At 51.2% G+C, this 17,099-nt stretch overlaps 1 protein-coding gene across 1 annotated transcript in view; it reads left to right on the top strand.

Annotated features, from left to right (window-relative positions):
- The first annotated feature begins 63 nt into the window (after positions 1-63).
- Positions 64-17,099, top strand: part of SEPTIN8 (septin 8) — a 40,409-nt gene continuing 23,373 nt past the window's right edge. Inside the window, 2 exon segments of the mRNA XM_032702515.1 lie at positions 64-194; positions 16,722-16,836. Of these exon segments, the coding sequence (XP_032558406.1) occupies positions 165-194; positions 16,722-16,836 (145 nt within the window). The 5' untranslated portion in view covers positions 64-164.

Raw genomic sequence — 17,099 nt, 5'->3', positions numbered from 1 at the left:
GGGGCGGTCCCGTCCTGTCCCGCCCCGGCGGTGCCGCCCGGCCCCGGTGCCCGCGGTCGGCGGGCGGGCGGTGCCTGCGGCGGGCGGGGGGAGTTCCAGGAAGTGGCCATATTGGATCCATTCCCCGCATCCTCCCGCGCGGGCACGCACCGCCGCTCCCGGCCATGGCCGCCACCGACCTGGAGCGCTTCTCGGTGAGCACGGCCCGCTCCGCGCGGGGCACACGGCCCGGCTCGGCCTCCCCCGGGCGGGGCCGGGGATGCGGGGCCGGGGGGATGCGGGGCCGGGGGGATGCGCGGCGGGGGCTCTGCGGAGGGCGCGGGCGGGGCCGGGGTGCGGGGACAGTCCCTGCGGGAAGGTCCCGCAGCGCCGGGGGCGGGAGGGAAGGGAAGGGCGGGCGGAGGGGCCGCAGCCGGAGCCGGAGCGGTACCGCCGCGCTCGGGGGCTCCTGCCGGGATGTCCGGGATGCTCCCGGAGCGTGTCCGGTGCCTGTGCCTGCGGGCGGGCAGCACAGAAAGGGGGTCAGACCTTCCGAAACACGAGCTGTTTGCATAGCACTGGTATCCAAACACTCTGCGACGGTAACTTAGCGGGGTGTGTGTAATGCTGCGAGAGACACGGGGTTCAAAGGCGGGCAGAGCAGCCCCTCGGGGCTGGCTGGTCCCGGGGTAAGGAATGCTGTACAGCAAATATGGAGCGTGACCCGCGCTCAGCCGCCTCTCTGCAGCTCACATGTTGTATAACTGCTATCGGAAGTCAATCTGGCTAAAATCTGTGTCGGCTCTAAACTATTCTTTGTCTACCACTTGAATTTTCTGTTGTTGTTGGAAGGCTGCTCTCGTGAAATAGCTCGGTGATGCGTCTTGTAGCCTTGTAGAGCTAAAAACATTTTTACCGCATTAAGTAGCATAGCTCTCCAAAGTCAGAAAAGTCTGGTGTGATATTATTAAATAAATGGGAACAGCAGTGGTGGCTGTCTGAATTATTGGGATGCCGTTTGAGCACAAACAAGTCCCTGCTACTGTTTTCTTTGAGAGCTACTTTTTGCCAAGAATTTCAAACTCTGCTTCGTTTCTTTGAATCCTGGCCCAAAAGTTTCCAGCTCAAGAATGAATTTGCAAAACTGTAACTTAGTTAAAACTTGCATAAAGGAAAATTGATTTGAGGTTCTCATTTAAGAAAGCTAATGTTTCTAGGCTCTGGGAGGAGGGGGTTAAGGTAAAGCCAATGGCAGGGAATGGAAACACCATGACTGTCTCACTGCAATTCTTTCTGAATTGGTATCATATATAAATACCTTTAATGTTAATTTGGTGTGCCTGCTGCTGCCTGTGCAGGTTTTCATAGGTGTTACAGGAACCTAAAATATTGCCTAGTTCCGGAGAACATTAAGCTTAATTTGTGTTCTTTGGTGTGGGTAAAGAATGCTTGGAGTACTTACATCAGTATTCTGTCACTTTTCTTTTAAGAAAAGAAAGAAAAAAAAAAGAGCTCCCAAGGTGCTTGGCTCTCATTTGGGCACCAAAGGGAAATGGCTTGGCTCCAGCATGGCTTGAGTGCCCAACTCCATTAGGAGGAAATCTGCTTCCTTTGTGCAGGGAGAGTTTACAGGGATCTGCAGACCCAGTAGATCTGGTGATCTGATGGTCTTAGTTTGCCTTTCACCTGGCAGCAATGTCTCTTTTCCATTTGACATGGGGCAGAGGTCTGTCCCAGCTGCTGTTTCCTTTACCATCAGGATGTGTCTCGGCTCTGATGCTGTTCCTCCAGCAGTATCATGGAAATCTCGTGATTCGAGTGTTCCAAGCTGTTCTTTCTGCAGGGCTCACAACTTTCTCGGTGCCACTTTGTATCACTGTGCCTCAGTTTCCTGAGCATAAATTCTGCATGGGAGCAGCTCGTTACTGCCAAACAAAGTGATGATAAGTTCATTTATTTTTACCAGCTGTTTGTATCTGCAGTGGGAAGTAATGTTGAAAAAGCCTCTGAAGGAGGGTTTTGACACACAATGGGTCGTGCTATTCAGACTGTTGAAGCTATTTATAAGTGTCCAGCTGACACTGACATCCTGGAATGTAGTGACCCTTAGGTTTGGATAATGTGTTTTGAAAACTCCCCAGATGCACGCTTCCCTTGTACAGCCCTCCAGAACGCCTCCGTCTCCAGTACAATAAAGTTCCCTTCAAGTGCTGCTGTTGGAAATGACCAACAAAAGCAAATGAAAGGAAGCTCACCCATGGAAAGCTGCCTCTGAGGCAGCAGGATCACACCAGTGGTGTTCAACACCGCCTTTGTTTTTGTGAATGTAGTGTTGTGAGAGATTTGCTTCAGGCCCTGGAGACTGAAGTTCTCTGCTGATCTGCTGTGAGAACGTGGCTCAGCACTGCCTTGCTCAGGCTTGGTCTGCAGGCATCGCTTCTGGAGACCCAAGGCTACTCCCAGCAGAGTGGGGAGAAAGCTGGTAGTTGGTTCAGTTATGAAATACTTTGTCATCAGGGCTCGGAGCTTCTCCGTGGCCTGGCCTGGGTAGTGCTGAGCTGGCACAGGCAGTGACTGTGTGCTGGAGCAGACACTGGCAGCATTAGCAAGGATCTTGGGATGTTGAGTGGGACACAGCCCAAGCACCACGTGCAGGCGGAAGCCAGAAGGTGTGTGAAGTGCAGCAGGGAGATGCAGGAGCTCTGAGGGAAGCCAGAAAAGCTGGAAGGAGGAGGAGTGATGGAGAAGCGACTGGAGGTGCGTAGGAGAGTAAATGGGATAAGATGTGAGACTGAGGCTGTAAGACTGTTTTGCTTTTAAGAAGCTTTTTCAAAACTCCCAAATCTGTTGCTTTCTCTTTTTAAATAAAACCCATCGACCTCACAAAATGCTGTTCCTTAACTATCTGCATTAACCCACAGTCTGAGTTGGAGGTGCAAAGGCAGTTGCTTGGGCTCCCAGCTGAGCAGCTGCGTCCTGTGAGGAGGAGCAGGTGTCCTCAGCCTCAGGGCTGGGCTGAGATAACAGTTCAGCATGAAAAGTTGACTTTGGAAGATGTCGTGGCTGATGGCTTGGTGTGCACACTGTGGCTGCCTGCACGGACGGAGATGTGTGGACATTGATGCCCAGTGAAGAGAGCACTGGACACTTGTACGTGGCAGTGTGAGAGCTGTGGTTGTGGGGCAGCTGTCTACATGCAGTCCTGAGATCTCCCTTCATCTAAGGGATTGACATCTGGCTGGTACTGGCAGCTTTACTATAAATTAATGTCCCTTAGAAGATCTGATACAGAGGAAAGCTGAACAGCATCTTCCTCTCTGGAAATGGGCAGTGGGATTTGTTTTGTTGCAGTGAGTTGCTGAGCTTGGGATGGGTCTGGCCAGTTTGGCAGCTACGTGAGCGTTACCTGTTGAGGCAGCACTGCCTCCTTGTCACCTGCTCCCAGCTCTGTGGGAGGAGAGGGACCTTTGAATGGTGCCTGTTCCTGCCATAACTGCCTGGTTGGGATAAACTTCATGTGTTGCTGCTGTTTTCTGTAAGCTCAGGGTTTCACTTAATGACTGCACAGCCTAAACCTGCTCCTCCCTGTGAGGGACCAGTGTGACACCTTAATCTGTGAAAGATGGGCATGAGGAGTGAGCTGAGAACAGCTCTGTGTACCGTGACCAGGGCAGAGAGGTTGCCAGAAGTCTTATCACTGCAGGTCCTAAGCACAGGCTTACATTTTCTTTTAATCAGACTCTCAAGGAAAACTTTTCCATGGCTTAATTCCAGTGGAAAATGGGGTTGACTTAACTTCTGACATTCCCCTGGCTCTATTTTTTTGCCCAGCCAGAGGCACCATTTGGAAGTTCCAGGATTGAATTTTCTTGTCTGTTTTTGCCATTCAGTTACTTTACCTTTAGCCTGGAAAAACTCAAGCGATCTCCCATGCAGAGTGGAACACAAGTGACAGATTTTTCTCCAAGCTGGTAGCAAGCACCAGGAAGCAAGCCCAGCAGGAGCAGCCCTTTCCCTCCCTGCCCTGGCCAGCTCTTCTGCCTGTAGCGTATGCTTTTTTGGGAAGGAGCGATGGAGAAAATGGTCTTCCACTGCAGGGGACAAATTGGTGATTGCCTCTCCAAGCCCTGCAGTGCCTCGCTGGGAGACTTGCCTGTCCTCACACAGGAAGCCATCTCTGACTGCCTCAGCCACAGGGCCAGTAAACTCACCCACAGCCCATCACAGTTAAACACTTATTTTCTGTGTATGCACCGTGAACGAACGTTGCCCAGAATAAGATTTTTTGCATTTTTTTCCCCTTCCCTGCCATGGTGCTGTTGCTGTCGGTCTCTTCTTGCAGCAGAGATGCAACATGTTGTTGTGCGTGGGAGCTCCAGAGCTGCTCTGAACGCTCGGAACTGCAGCGAGTGCCAAGGCCGGGGGGTGGAGGGGTGGGTGGAAGGGAGGCCGAGGCCGTGGGTGGGTGGGTGGGTGGAAGGCAGGCAGGCAGAGGCCGTGGGTGGAAGGCCATGAGCTGGCAAAGGCTGAGGCCGTGTGTGCCCTCAGCATTGGCAAAACAAATGAAAGCCTGAAGAATAACTCTCTTTCAGGAGGCCAGCCCGGTGTCAGGGCTTGTTGTCAGTGCTGTGGTGGCAGCTGTCAGCCAGTCTCCAGCGTTACTGGAAGGCCAAAAGCTCCCTAAATATTATCTTGTGTGGCAGAACAGGCAGCCAGCTGCAGGGAGAGGCACAGCCCTGTCTCCGGGTGCCCCCCCTGTCCCCAGCGCTGTCGGCTCGAGGCACTGCCATGCGAGCTGAGGGCTCAGGGCTGGGCTGTTCTGCAGGAGCAGCCATGCTTCTCCACTCCTCTCCTTTCCTTCTCCTGCTCCTTTGGCTCCGAGCTTGGGAAGGGAAGAAACTGGCATGATGCTGAATTGGCTTTTCCTGGGTTGTGCAATTAGGAGGAATTTGGGAGGTGATGGGACTGAGGGAAACATGCAGGGTGTGGGCACGCTGCTTAACCCTCCTCTGTAGGGTAGGGGCACATTTATGGGATTAACTTTGATTATTCAGAATGTATCTTGGACACACTTCAGGATGTGGATGGGAGAAGCTGCCCTGTTTGTTTCAGATTAGCTGCAACCTTTAGAAATAACATTGTCCTGTCCCATATTTGTGTTTTGTTGAGGTGGACCTTGTGTTCATGTACAGCCTGCTTGTTTCTCCCCTTCCCCACATCTGCACCAAGCTCTGGGTTTGTGGCTGAAGCTTTGCATTTGTGTTCACGTATCATAGAAGTGTCAGACAGCTAACAGAGCCCATCTCTTCTCCCAGAGCAGCTCAAGTGAGAAAAAAATCCTGAAAGTGCTGCTTCTTCTCAGCTCCAACCATGTGCTTTTCTTCCAGAGCCTCTTCTCTGCCATAAGCAGCCGTGCTCACCTCCAGCTTGTGACATCTGGGTGCAGAAGGTGGAGCCAAACAGGGAGTTGCCCCCCCCCCCCCCCAAATGGAGTGACAGGAGGTTTCCAGAGGAGGATGGTGTCAGTGGGAACCGCAGGATTCTTGGATACAGCCCTGGTCGCCACTCTCGGCTTGTGGCTGACCAGGGCCCCTGGGGTCAGGGCTGTGGAGGCACCACTTTGTTTGGATGTTCAGATTCCTTTGTGAAACCCAGAAGTGTCCGTCTCCCACACACGCGAAATTCCGGAGATGTCAGACAGCCAGAGCGAGGTTCCCATGGAGCACCCTGGTTCCCATGGAGCACCCTGCCTCGGGGCTCCTGCCTCTCTGTCTCCAACTGCCTCACAGCCAGGCTGGCACAGGGAGCTGGGTTTCCATGGAGGGGCCGGGATTGTCCCATCCTCACCTCAGGGGGCACAAGGTGCTGTGATGGGGCTGTGCCACCCTGCATCCCGAGTGCTCTGGGAATGCGTCCCGAGTGCTCCGGCTGCACCAGGCAGGACACATCCCTGAGCCTCTGCTCGCCTGAGCTCCCCTCTGCCTGCAGAGCACTGCACGGGCATGCCCTTGGCTCTGGGCTGCCAGGGAGCGCGTTCCCAGCGGGAAGATGGAACCCTCCGGAGCAGCCCGCGTTGCTCAGGTGGGTGCTGGGACAGGAGATGATCCACGCTGTGCCAGACACTGGGAGTGTTCCTGGGGTGCCCGGGCTGTGGGGGCAGCTCGGGGCAGAGGGGCAGCACCGGGTCTCTGGTCCAGTCCCTGCTTACAGCAGGCTGGGCCAGGCCTTCCATCCTAATCCACGCTGATCCTGGCTGTCAGCTCGGCCACTCTGGAAGGGCTGCCTGAGGAAGGGCTGACAGTGCCTCCCAGCAATGCTCCCCTGCCCTGTCTGCTGCAGCAAAGGTGCTTCCAGTTCATCTATCCTGTTTTCATACACAGTCCTTTCAGCTTAGCTTTTTTTGCTGCATGTATTTTTTCAAATAGTGGTTTTCTCTTCTTTTTTTCCATTGCCTCGATTCTTCAGCTTAAAGGTATTCTGTGCTAATACACTTTGAGGCTTTCTGGAGGCATGTGTTAATAGGATGTATAGCAGTCAGCTTTATTAGCATGATGACTGTGGTTTAGCTCTCAGTGCTGAGTGGCTGTGGTACACTGTGGGATGTTCTCTTTCTGGTGTCTTCCAGGTACTATGACAAGGAGACTTGGTCAGTGGCTGGGAGAGCTGTTTGTGGAGATGCTGTGGGATGGTTGCATGAGGCAAACTGGGAAAAAGCATACAGTCCTGACCAAAACTCTTGGGTTCCCACTATATCTCTGTTCCCTTCTCTAAAAATATACTGAATAATACCATTTAGTGTAATTGGGCAATAAATTCTGGAAACGTATGTGGGAATTGGCCATGTTTATTTTAAGTGGTAACTAAAACAAATAATCTTGGTGGCTGATATCCAGCGTGGCTCCTTTGGCACGATGGGGATCCGGATCCTTTTTCCCCTCTTCAACACTTCTTTTAAACTGCCCCAAACCTTTTCCATTCCACTCCTTAGGGGTAGGCATTCAGTTTATCTCCTGGCTTGGTCCCACAGCCATTTGTGTTTGCCAAGTGTCTCCTCTTCCTCGTGGAAGGATGGTGGGGAAGAGGTTCTGCTGGTCAGAGCAGCTGAGGGTAAGCTGGGAATGCATCTGCTGCCTCGGGTGAACTTGGGAAAGTCTCTGCTAGATAAGGCGCTAAGATTAGCCTCTTGACAGGGTTAATTGTGAAGTCCATTAAATTCAAAACCTTAGAAGCTTCTGAATAAATAATTTTTAAGCAAAACTGACAGGGTGGTGTGGGGTGTTCCTGTTTGTCTGCATTTTAGGTTCTTTTCCTTCAGCCTGTTTAAAAAGTTATATTGTGTTTTGGACTCTGCTTGGTTTTGAATAGCATATGGGAGATGGAATTCTCAGGCTGCCAAGGAGCTGAACTTTCTCATCCTTTAAGGTCATTTTGGAGGAAATGTCTTTCATTTTTGGTTCCATAGTTTTCTCTGTTTTAACTAACTTTCCTTATTCTCAAAGGCAACATCCATGTTTGCAAAACACTGTGTGTATAATGCCTGGTAAATCCTGCTTTGCTGCTTTGTAAAATCTCATCCAGGACTTGTGATAGGGACAAAATGCATGTTTAATCCTTTCTTGATTAAGAAAGACCTCAAAATTAATTAAGTAAGCTTTATAAATGTTATAGGGAAATTGCTAAATAACAGCTTAAAGAAGCATGTGGGAATTTTGCATGTAGTGTAAAAAGTCAGAGAGGAATTCAAGCCAGAAACAGTCAGTTTGTTTGCAGAAAATTAAAACTGATGTTGCATTCACAGGTTGTGAATGGATCATCTTGGATGTGTGTGGTGTGAGAAAAGATGAGGAGCTTTACTCTGCCTTCAGACTTGGCTCTGAAAGTCAGCAAAAACTGATGTTTTAAGCCCGTGCCACTTGATGTGTAGATGTGTGTAGGATTATTTTATGTTTTGTGGTTTGTTGTGTTTTTTTGAGGGAGGAAAGGCTGCTGAGGCTGAAAGGAAGCTGAAGGCAGTGGCCTGAGTTCAGCTGTGTGCTCGCAGTGCTGGGGGAGCCGGCTGGTGCAGCAGGGGAGGAGGGCAGTGTGAGCTCCCTGCTCCTGCCCGGCTGCTGGGAGTGCCCAGCATCAGCCACAGCTGGGATACAGCACAAGGTGTGTCCCAGGAACCCAAACTCTGGCACCAGTTCCTTGGATACAGGAAAGCAGTTAAGGAGTTTGCCTAAGGAGCTCCTCCCTTCGAGGGAGTTTGGCTTTCTCACTTGAATCCCTGTGCAGCTCCTCAGGGAGGTGTCTGCAGTGTGTCCCACTGGGTTTCACGGGTGTGCAGCAGAGCCTGGGCTTCCCTGAGCCTGGCCTGGGGCACAGGGGACATCGGGAAATGTTGGCACCACACCAGGGGGGGTTGAATTTCTGTTTTCACTGGGTGCTGAGCACTGCCCTTTGCAATGCAGTCACTGGTCTTAGAGTTTATGAATAGCTCTTAAAAATGGGTTTAAAAGCTTTCAAGAAAGGCATCACGTCAGGCAACATAACCTTTAGTTAAAGGCAGGAACCTCCTCCCTTGAGCCCTCTTGCTTCTGTAATGTAAAGTGGCTTCAGTTTTTACTTGGCGTGTCTTGGTGGTGACTCCATATCTGGTTTCTTCAGGGATGTTTTTGCCTGCCTGGAGTGCAGCTGGGAGCCGGGAGGGATATGAATAAAGGCTCGAGTGTCTGGGAAAATTCTTGGCATTCTTAGAAGAGCGGTTTAAAGGGGGGCTGGGGATTGTGTTGGTTTAGCGTGAGGTTTTTTGGAGGGGACTTGAGTGTGGGCTGGGAGCCTGTTGGGAGCTTGCAGCAACTGGAGATGTCTGGCTGACACAGTGTCCTGTGTGTGGAGGGCTGGCTCAGGTGGCTGTGTTCCAGCATGTCTTGGAAAAGAAGGGAGGGAAGGCACTGGGGCTCTGCGCTGCCATTGCTGGAGGGAAGAGCAGTGTTAGGCATCACAACCTCACCTTTTACAGCTCTTTAGGGCTGCCATAGCAGGGAGAAACCACTGTTGCCCTCCCTGCACGGGCACAGTGAAGGCAGAGCTGCTCACACCATCTCTGCTGTGTCCTCTCTGACTGTCCATGTCCCACCACAGAGTGGGCAGGAGTGAGAGGCACCAGAGAGGCTGAAGCACAGTGGGTTACTATTGCAAGACAAGTGGTAAATTAACACAAAGCCTGCATCTAAAACTTTCTCTGTGGGCTTATTTTTAGTTCCTCTTTTCTTCTCCCAGCCTGTTATTAAGTGCTTCACAATGGGGATCTGAAATTTTAAGCACATGCTTTAGATTAACTGAGAACCTTCAAGGTGGAGTGTATGCTTGCACTCTGCAAATCTGAGATTAGGTGGCATTAGATATGACAACTTTAGCCTAAGAGGTGCTGAGAGCTCCCCTGGCCAGCCCCAGCTGAGAGTGCTTCATTTCATCTCCAGTGCCAAAGGCACCCATGAGGCCATGCCTACTACATCAAAGCCCTCTGTTAAAATTTACTATGCTCAAAGTTGCTCTGACTGTTGTTAGGCAGCCTAAAATCTGGTCTCATTACCTCTCTGAGGCCATCTCTTTTGGCTTAGTAGACTGCAAAGTGCAAGCTCACTCACTGGTGCTGTTATACATCTAATAGTCCTTGGCCTGTGAGTACAAGACAGATAATATTTTGATGTGTGATAGCATCTGTTTTGAATGTTGCTTGCACCATAGAGGTGTTTTTCAGACATCAGGTGTGGTGTTGCTGGTAACTGCCCCTCAGCTCTGAGCAAGCAAAAGGAATGTTTTCTTCATGGAAATGCGAGTCTACACTCGCTGCTGTCGCTTTGCAAATGTCAAGTGGCATTTGTTGAGCCAATATTCAGAGATGGAGAGGATCTCCTGAGAGAGGTGATTTGTCAGATTTTTCTGCATTGATCCAGAAGCTGGGCCAGGCCCCAGGGAGTGCCTGCTTGGACAAAGAAGCTGAATTTGGCTTCTGACACTGTTTGCCCAAAGGTTTCTAGGCAAGTACTCAACTGCTCCATGACTGCGTGTACTTGTGAAAGGATGACAGGAACAAGCACCTTTATAAGGAATCTGGCAGTGGTGGGCATTTGGGAGGTCGTAGGGTTGGGCTGGGGATCCTGCTCGTGCTGGACCCTGCAGCAGCCCCCTCTGCTCCATGGTTTGTGGAAGTGCTGCCCGGAGTGCCTGGCCTGAGAGGGGCCAGGCAGTGCCTGTGGCTGGCAGGGCAGCTGCTGGGTGCCAGCACGGGTGAGCCTGTACATGGGACCAGCTTGCTCTGCTTGGACTGAACAAACAGCCAAATCTCACTCAGTCCTTTCTCTGCTCAGCTGCAAAATGAGACTCCCTGCACCAGGACTGAATAATTTGTCGATTCCATGCACTTCCATTCAGGAGACAAGGGAGTAGCATCCTCCAAACCCCACTGGTACATGTATTAATCTCTGTATTGCACACACTGTTGAGGATTGTGGACAGGGCATGAAGAAGGTGAAGTCATTGTTTTGTGCCCAGCACAGTCCCAGCTGTGCTGGGTGCTGAGCCGGCCCCTCGGAGCGCTGCCCGCCCGTCCTGCCACGGGAGCTGTGCCAGGGTGTCCTGGCCATGCAGAGCCTTCCCTGCCCTTCCCCTCTGCTCTCCGAGTCACTGATCAGGGAGCTGTGATCTGTCTGCTGGTTTATCTTTCTCGTTTGATTTGATTGTAAATGGAGTCTGTGCTCTGTGCTTTGCCGGGTGCCTGGCCCACTGCCCCATGGCTCTGGGGTGCCTGGCCCACTGCCCCATGGCTCTGGGGTGCCTGGCCCACTGCCCCATGGCTCTGGGGTGCCTGGCCCACTGCCCCATGGCTCTGGGGTGCCTGGCCCACTGCCCCATGGCTCCAGGTCTGTGTGTGCTGCTGCAGTGGGAAGAGATGGGAATGGGAATACCCAGTGCTGGGCATTGGTGTGACACAGATACCCCCTGCACCCAGGTTGGAGGGCGACCCGTGCTGTAAGTGCTGGAGGATTTGGTGTTGTGTGAGGTCACGATGTCACCCAGGATTGAGGAATTTATAAACACAAGTGTGCCTCGGTGGTGGGAATTGAAGCACTGTGAAAAAGTGTCATGCAGACATTGTGTTGTTGCCTCTTGCTGTTTTCTGAGTGTGTGTGGAAAATGTAAATGGAAAAAGTCTGGGAAGAGAAGGACCTGAAATACATCTGCCTAGTGAGCTCTTGGAAGTCAGAAGTTCTCCTCTGAACTGCTGTGCTTCCAGCTGCATGGGGCTGGTGTTGGAGGCTGCAGCCTGGACACGCCTCAGGGAGACACCGAGTTGGCAGCACAGAGGTGCCCGAGGAAGAGTTAGGGAGCACCAGACACCTCTGGGTTGAAGGTCACTGCTCAAGGGTAAGCCCTTTTCATGTAGCAGAAAGAAGAAAGGACTGAATTTCCCTCCTGTTTCCCCTCTCCCCTTCGCTGTTTGGCCTTGGAAACAGTCATCTGTTCATCTTTCTCACTTATGTTTTGCTGTGATGTAGAAATGGGAAAGGGCACCTCAGATACAGAGAAGTGCTGTGCTGTCCCTCAGGGTAAAAGTCCAGGAGTCTTCAGTGTTTGTCAGCTAACCCATGTGATTTTTGGTTTTCCCTCGTGGTTCTGTTCACCAGTTGCTTGTATGCTGATGAGTCTGCTGGGCCCAGGGTTTACATTACAGCTCCCATCATGCCAAGTTCTTAAAAATAACTATCACCATTAAAAAAAAAATCCCCATTTATGATTGTGGCATTGGATTACACTTTTGTTTACCCATATGCTGTCACCTGCGTCACTCAGGAAAACAGACCCGAGGGTTGTCTGAGCAGGAAACACGAGCATATGTCACCAGGGAGAATTTCTGGGTGAGATTAGCTGAAAGGTGATACTCCTAGACATCTATTTTATTTTATATTTTTTAACCAACTGATGTCAGAATGGCCTTTTCTATCCAAGGTCCAGTCTGTTCATGGTGCTCCTGGTGGAATTAAGGAGAGCAGGGGCAGCACATCTAAAAGCACTGAGCTGCCCTGCTCAGGAGTACCAGTGAGGAACACCCTGCAGCTGAGGGGCAGCTGACCACGGAGCTGGTCCCACTGCTGACATCCCCCTGGGCTGTGCAGGCAGTGATAAAACCCCTTCTCCTGGAAGAAGCCACTGAAAACTGTAATGACGCAGATCGAAACTGGTGCCAATTTGGAGGTGAAGCATGAAGAGAAACTGTGAGCAGGTTTTATTTTTTGAAGAACCGTAGGCACAAGTTTGCTGCTGTAGCCTGTGCTCTTCTCCTCACAGGTTTCTTTAATCACTCTGTCTACGAGGAAGAGCCTAATTAGTACATGATACTGTGCTGACCTTCTTACAGGGATCTGGATTTGTTCTCTCTGTGTTTCTCTGCTGCCTTTTCTTGTGTGACTTGCAGTAAAGGGCCCAGTAACCTGTCATCTCTGGGGATGTGGTTTGTGGCAGCTGCCCACGGCGACGCTGCTCCGTCTGTCCCAGCCCTGCAGAGCCACCCGTGGCACAGCCAGGGAGACCCTGCTGGGGGTGGCCCTGGGAGGCTGGGCTGGGTTCCAAGTGCAGCTGTTGGTTCCCTGGGCAGCTTTGTGCTGCCAATGCCACAGGAGTGGGCCAGTGTGCCACTGTGCATCCCAAATGCACCCCCAGCCTCCAGTGCAGCATGTCTGGGGTGCTGGTGCCTTGCAGCTGGTTGGGAGCTCTGTGTTTGGAGTTTTTGGTTCAGTTCCTGGGGTGCTCAGCTAATTGTGTCCATCTGTGCTGCCAAGGGCATGTGTGTGTTTCTGCTGCGTGCCAAGAGGAGGGTTCTGTGATGTCTCTGTCAAACCAGAGCTGAAGATCGCTGTCCCTCTGGGCTGGCTGTTGTTCCTGTGGCTGTGCCCACAGGAGCCATTCATGTGCCTGTTGCCTGGACAGAGGGTCTGTGAAAACATTTAAAGGACTTTGGATTTGAAAATACATAAATTCTGCTCTGACCTTATGATGAATCTTTCATTTCCCACAAAATTCCAGATTCAAAATATGAATTATCCCCTTGGCTCTCTGCTTCAAGCCTGAAGATCAGCTCAAGGCACAGAAGTCTTTGAAGAGCACGTTCAAAGGCTGCAAGTTAAACCCTGGTAGCTGCTCATCATAGGATGCCCATCATTAGTGAGCCAAGAAGTGATGTTCAGGGCTGCAGTGGCTGTTTGTGGTGGGAGTTCCCACTCAAAACCATTGCAAACTCTTAATTACCATGTTGTGTAATGATGAAATGGGCTTCAGGAAAGGTCAGCTGCCTCGTGGTTATTTGCAGCCCCAGGATGGGCTCTTGCCTGGTAAGAAGGAGAGTGGTCTCCCCATGCCATGAGATGAGGGAGCTGGTTCTCATCAGGTGCTGGGGAGGGTGGGAATGTTGCAGGGAGCAATGCAACTGGAAAGAGCAGGGCTGTGTTCCTGCCTGGCCCTTGCCGTGGCTGATCCCATCTGGCTCTGCCACATAACCTGCCAGCTCCTGTCCTGCAGGGCAGTCTCATTGCTGGCACAAAGTGTGGAAAAACTCCCACTGAAATCCTCACCTTTTGTTTAAAACAAAACCAAGAAAAAACCCCCACATTGCTGCATTACTGCTGCCCTCATTTATTGCAGCATTTGTGCTCTGGATTGATTATTTATGCTGAGCCTTGCAGGCTGGCTGCTTCTGCTGGAAAGGATCCAGTGTGGAGGTGACCTTGTCTTTACTAGCAGGTGAACTGTGTCAAGCTGTCCTTGAGCCACCCTGGGTGTGTGGGAGCTGCCAAAAGGGCAGGTCACTTGGGGTGGCTGGTCAGGATGGTGGACAGGCTCCTCCCCAGGCAGGTCAGCACACCAAACACCACCAGTGAGCACAAGCAGTGGTTGTGTTCACAAGGCTCTCAGGTTTGTGAGCTCGATGGATTGGAGGGAAAGAATAAAACAGTGAAAACTTTTTTTCCCTTTCTTTCTTTTCTTAATCTTATTACTTCCCAGCAGCTGTTAGCATTGTTTGTCCTAACACAGCAAAATCCCCTCGGAGCTGAGTGACAGCTGAACGCCCTGCAAGCACAGCAAATGGTTTTCTGCTTTGGTATCGGCAGGGCCTTGAACCTGAACCAGATTATTATTGCTGCTTACAGAAATAGAAGGAAACTGCGTTTCAAGGTCACTGGCAGAAATGTTTCATTGAGGTCTGTCTCGTTGGTTTAGCAGCTTTGAGAGATGAGAGCAGCTTTGAGTAAGTGTATTCCTGTCCCGTAATGAACAGCAACTGAAAGCCAAAAAAAGAAGAGAAGAAGCCCTGTGTGGCCACGTTTGGGTTTCCAGCAGCCAAAGCATGACTGAGTTCTCAATGCAGCCTCGCCTGGCTGGAGCTTATTTAAATGCAGCCTTGCTGAGCTGGAGCCTATTTTAAAATCTCGAGCAGTGGTGCTGCCTGTTGCCTGGAAACCTCCTCCCAGCCTCGGGCACTTTCAGCCTAATCATAGCCATCGGCAGCCTTTATTTATTTCCCATCCAAAATGTCATCCCAGGCTTCTAGTTTGTGTTTTTGTTTGCTTGTTTTTGTTTATTATTTAAAATGAAAAGACACAAAGTGTAACCATCAAACCGGGTGACTTTCTGTGGGAACGGCTCTCGGCTGTCACCGCATTGCAGTGGTGGGAACTGGCATTTTAAGCTCTGTGTGGTGGTGGCTCAGAGGGACACGGGGAAGGGGGGGCTGAGGGAATGGGCTGAGAGCCCAAGGAAGCCCCCCGAGCTCTGCTGGTGCCTGCAGTGGCTTCCTGTGCCTTGTGACAGCCTGTTCCCTGAGGGGAAAACCAAACCTGAACAGCTCTGAGTCCCTCCCCAGCACACACGTGTGCCCAGTTCCCCTTCCCCGTGTGACTGCACCATCCCATGGCACATCCACAGCTCAGCACTGGGCTGCCTGGAGCAGCACAGGCTCACTTTTCTCCCAGTGTTCTGGGGTCTGACCTTTAGCATCTCCATGTGCTGACAGATGCGCGGAAGAAAGTTAAACCCGAAGATCTCCCTGTCTTAGGGGCCCTTTGTTATTTTTAATTCACCTAAACTCTTGGCACCTTAAAACCTTAATTGCTGCCCTCAGTTGCACAGGGACACTGTAACTGATTGCAATTTGTGCTTGGTGAGTGTGATCAATCCTGGTGGGATGAAACAGGTTGGATCACAGGAGCCCAGCTATGATTGGGTTGTGTTTCTGTCCAGGGAGTCCCTTAGGAGAGCACTGGGCTGAAATAATCTGAAAATGGGTACCAAATGCTAACCAGGACAGCCAGAAGGCTTGTTTGTGAGGCATAGGAGCTGCTTCAGCTGTTCACAAGTTGTTCTTGTGATTTAAATGGTTTATTTTACAAAACTGAGAATATTTGTTCTGCCAAAGGCAGAGCTGAAGAAGGCTTTGACTCGAGATGCAGTTGAACAAAGGTTTGTGTTTTGTTTAACAATCTTACTGCAGGCACAGAGCAATAGGCAAGGCTTATCGTGTCAGTTCTTTTATTTTCCTCTTGACTTAATTTAAAGTTTGACAGGCAGCTTAGGCTCTTCTCAGGGATGGTCCTGTCTCACAGACTTAGTGCTGAAACGTTAAGTTCCAGTTGTCAGGAAGAGACAGAAGAAGCAGAGCTAGGCCAAGGGCAGACATTTTTTCTCTCTCCATCTTCTCTGTGTGCTGGTGATTAAGGAAAACAGTCATTTACCAAAGAAACTGTGGGGGTGAGTGGCTGGTGCTCTGAAATCCCTTCTCCTTGCCTCTCCAGGGATGGGTGAGAGTGCCTGAGGGGCTGCAGGGGCTGTGGGCTGGCCCCTGGGTTCAGACAGCCTTGCTTGGTTGTGCAGAGGTGGCAAATCTGTTGATATATTTGTGCAAATCTGAACTTTCCTGTTTTTAACCACTGGAAACAGAAATTATCCTTCTGTCAGCTCCTTTTTGCTGGATTTTATAGCTGCTGGATTTTATAGCTGCTCTGCTCTGCCTTTCTGTACAGCACAGGTCACAGAGTGGCTGTCTCCTCAGATTTTATTGTCTAAGTTCCTGAGCAAAGCTTCTACAGGTGATCTGGGGGAGGGAGGAGACAGAAGGGAGAACAAAGTGCACACGGGGGAGGCAGGAACAGGAACAGCAGAAGAATGGTGGAAAACTGTGGTCACAGATGGTAAAGCAAGAGGGTTCCTCGCCCTTGCCTGCAGGAGCAGCACCCCCTGAGCAAACAGAGCACACTGTGGTGGCAACAGCAGAGGGAAGAAGATCAGTGCTTGGGGGAAATGCAGAGGCTGTCAAGCTGAATTCAGTGCTGGAAGGTTTCAGACAATCAAATCAAAAAAGCTGAGGAGAAATGGGTGCTAAAACACGCAGTGGTGGGGTGTCCTTTGCTGATCCCTCCCAGCTGCTTGGAGTTGGAGCTCACACTGGTGTTTTCTTTTCTTTGGAGCTTGGTAGCTTAGTTCTCCCAGTTCCCTCCAGAGATCAGTGCTGTACACCCCCTCTCCTGTTGTTGGTGGCTGTTTGGGGTTGTGCTGTGGTGTGCCAGAACACAAGCTCTTGAGGGCAGTGCTGGGGTTTGTGTGGGTGGCTGTGCAGTGCCCAGGAGGGTGGGTAATCCTGGTCTTGGGCCTCATCAACCTGATTTGCCATCTCAATGCAGTTTGCTAATCTGGCTTCTTCTCCCTACCAGAATGAAGAGAAGAGGAACCTTTCCCTGGGGGGCCATGTGGGCTTTGACAGCCTCCCGGATCAGCTGGTCAGCAAGTCTGTCACCCAGGGCTTCAGCTTCAACATCCTCTGTGTGGGTGAGCACAGTCCTCTGCCAGCACACACAGGCTGAGCTTGGGGCCAGGGTTTCTTGTGTGTCCTGCTGTGCCACAAGCCTTGGCAGTGACTTCAGCGAGTCAGAAATGCCAAACTCCCTTAAAATCACATTGAGTCAAAGCAGGAGAATTTCCGTAACCAGTGAGGAATTGCTCATCCCCTCCACTGCAGCAGCCTTGCAATAGGAAGGATTAAGGGAAGGCTGTGTATGGCAAGTAAAGTATTTCCATTTGCAAACTGGGGC

This window comes from Chiroxiphia lanceolata, chromosome 15, assembly GCF_009829145.1.
Source record: "Chiroxiphia lanceolata isolate bChiLan1 chromosome 15, bChiLan1.pri, whole genome shotgun sequence".
Classification (NCBI taxonomy): Eukaryota; Metazoa; Chordata; class Aves; order Passeriformes; family Pipridae; genus Chiroxiphia; species Chiroxiphia lanceolata.
This window is presented reverse-complemented; position numbering and strand designations above follow the sequence as displayed.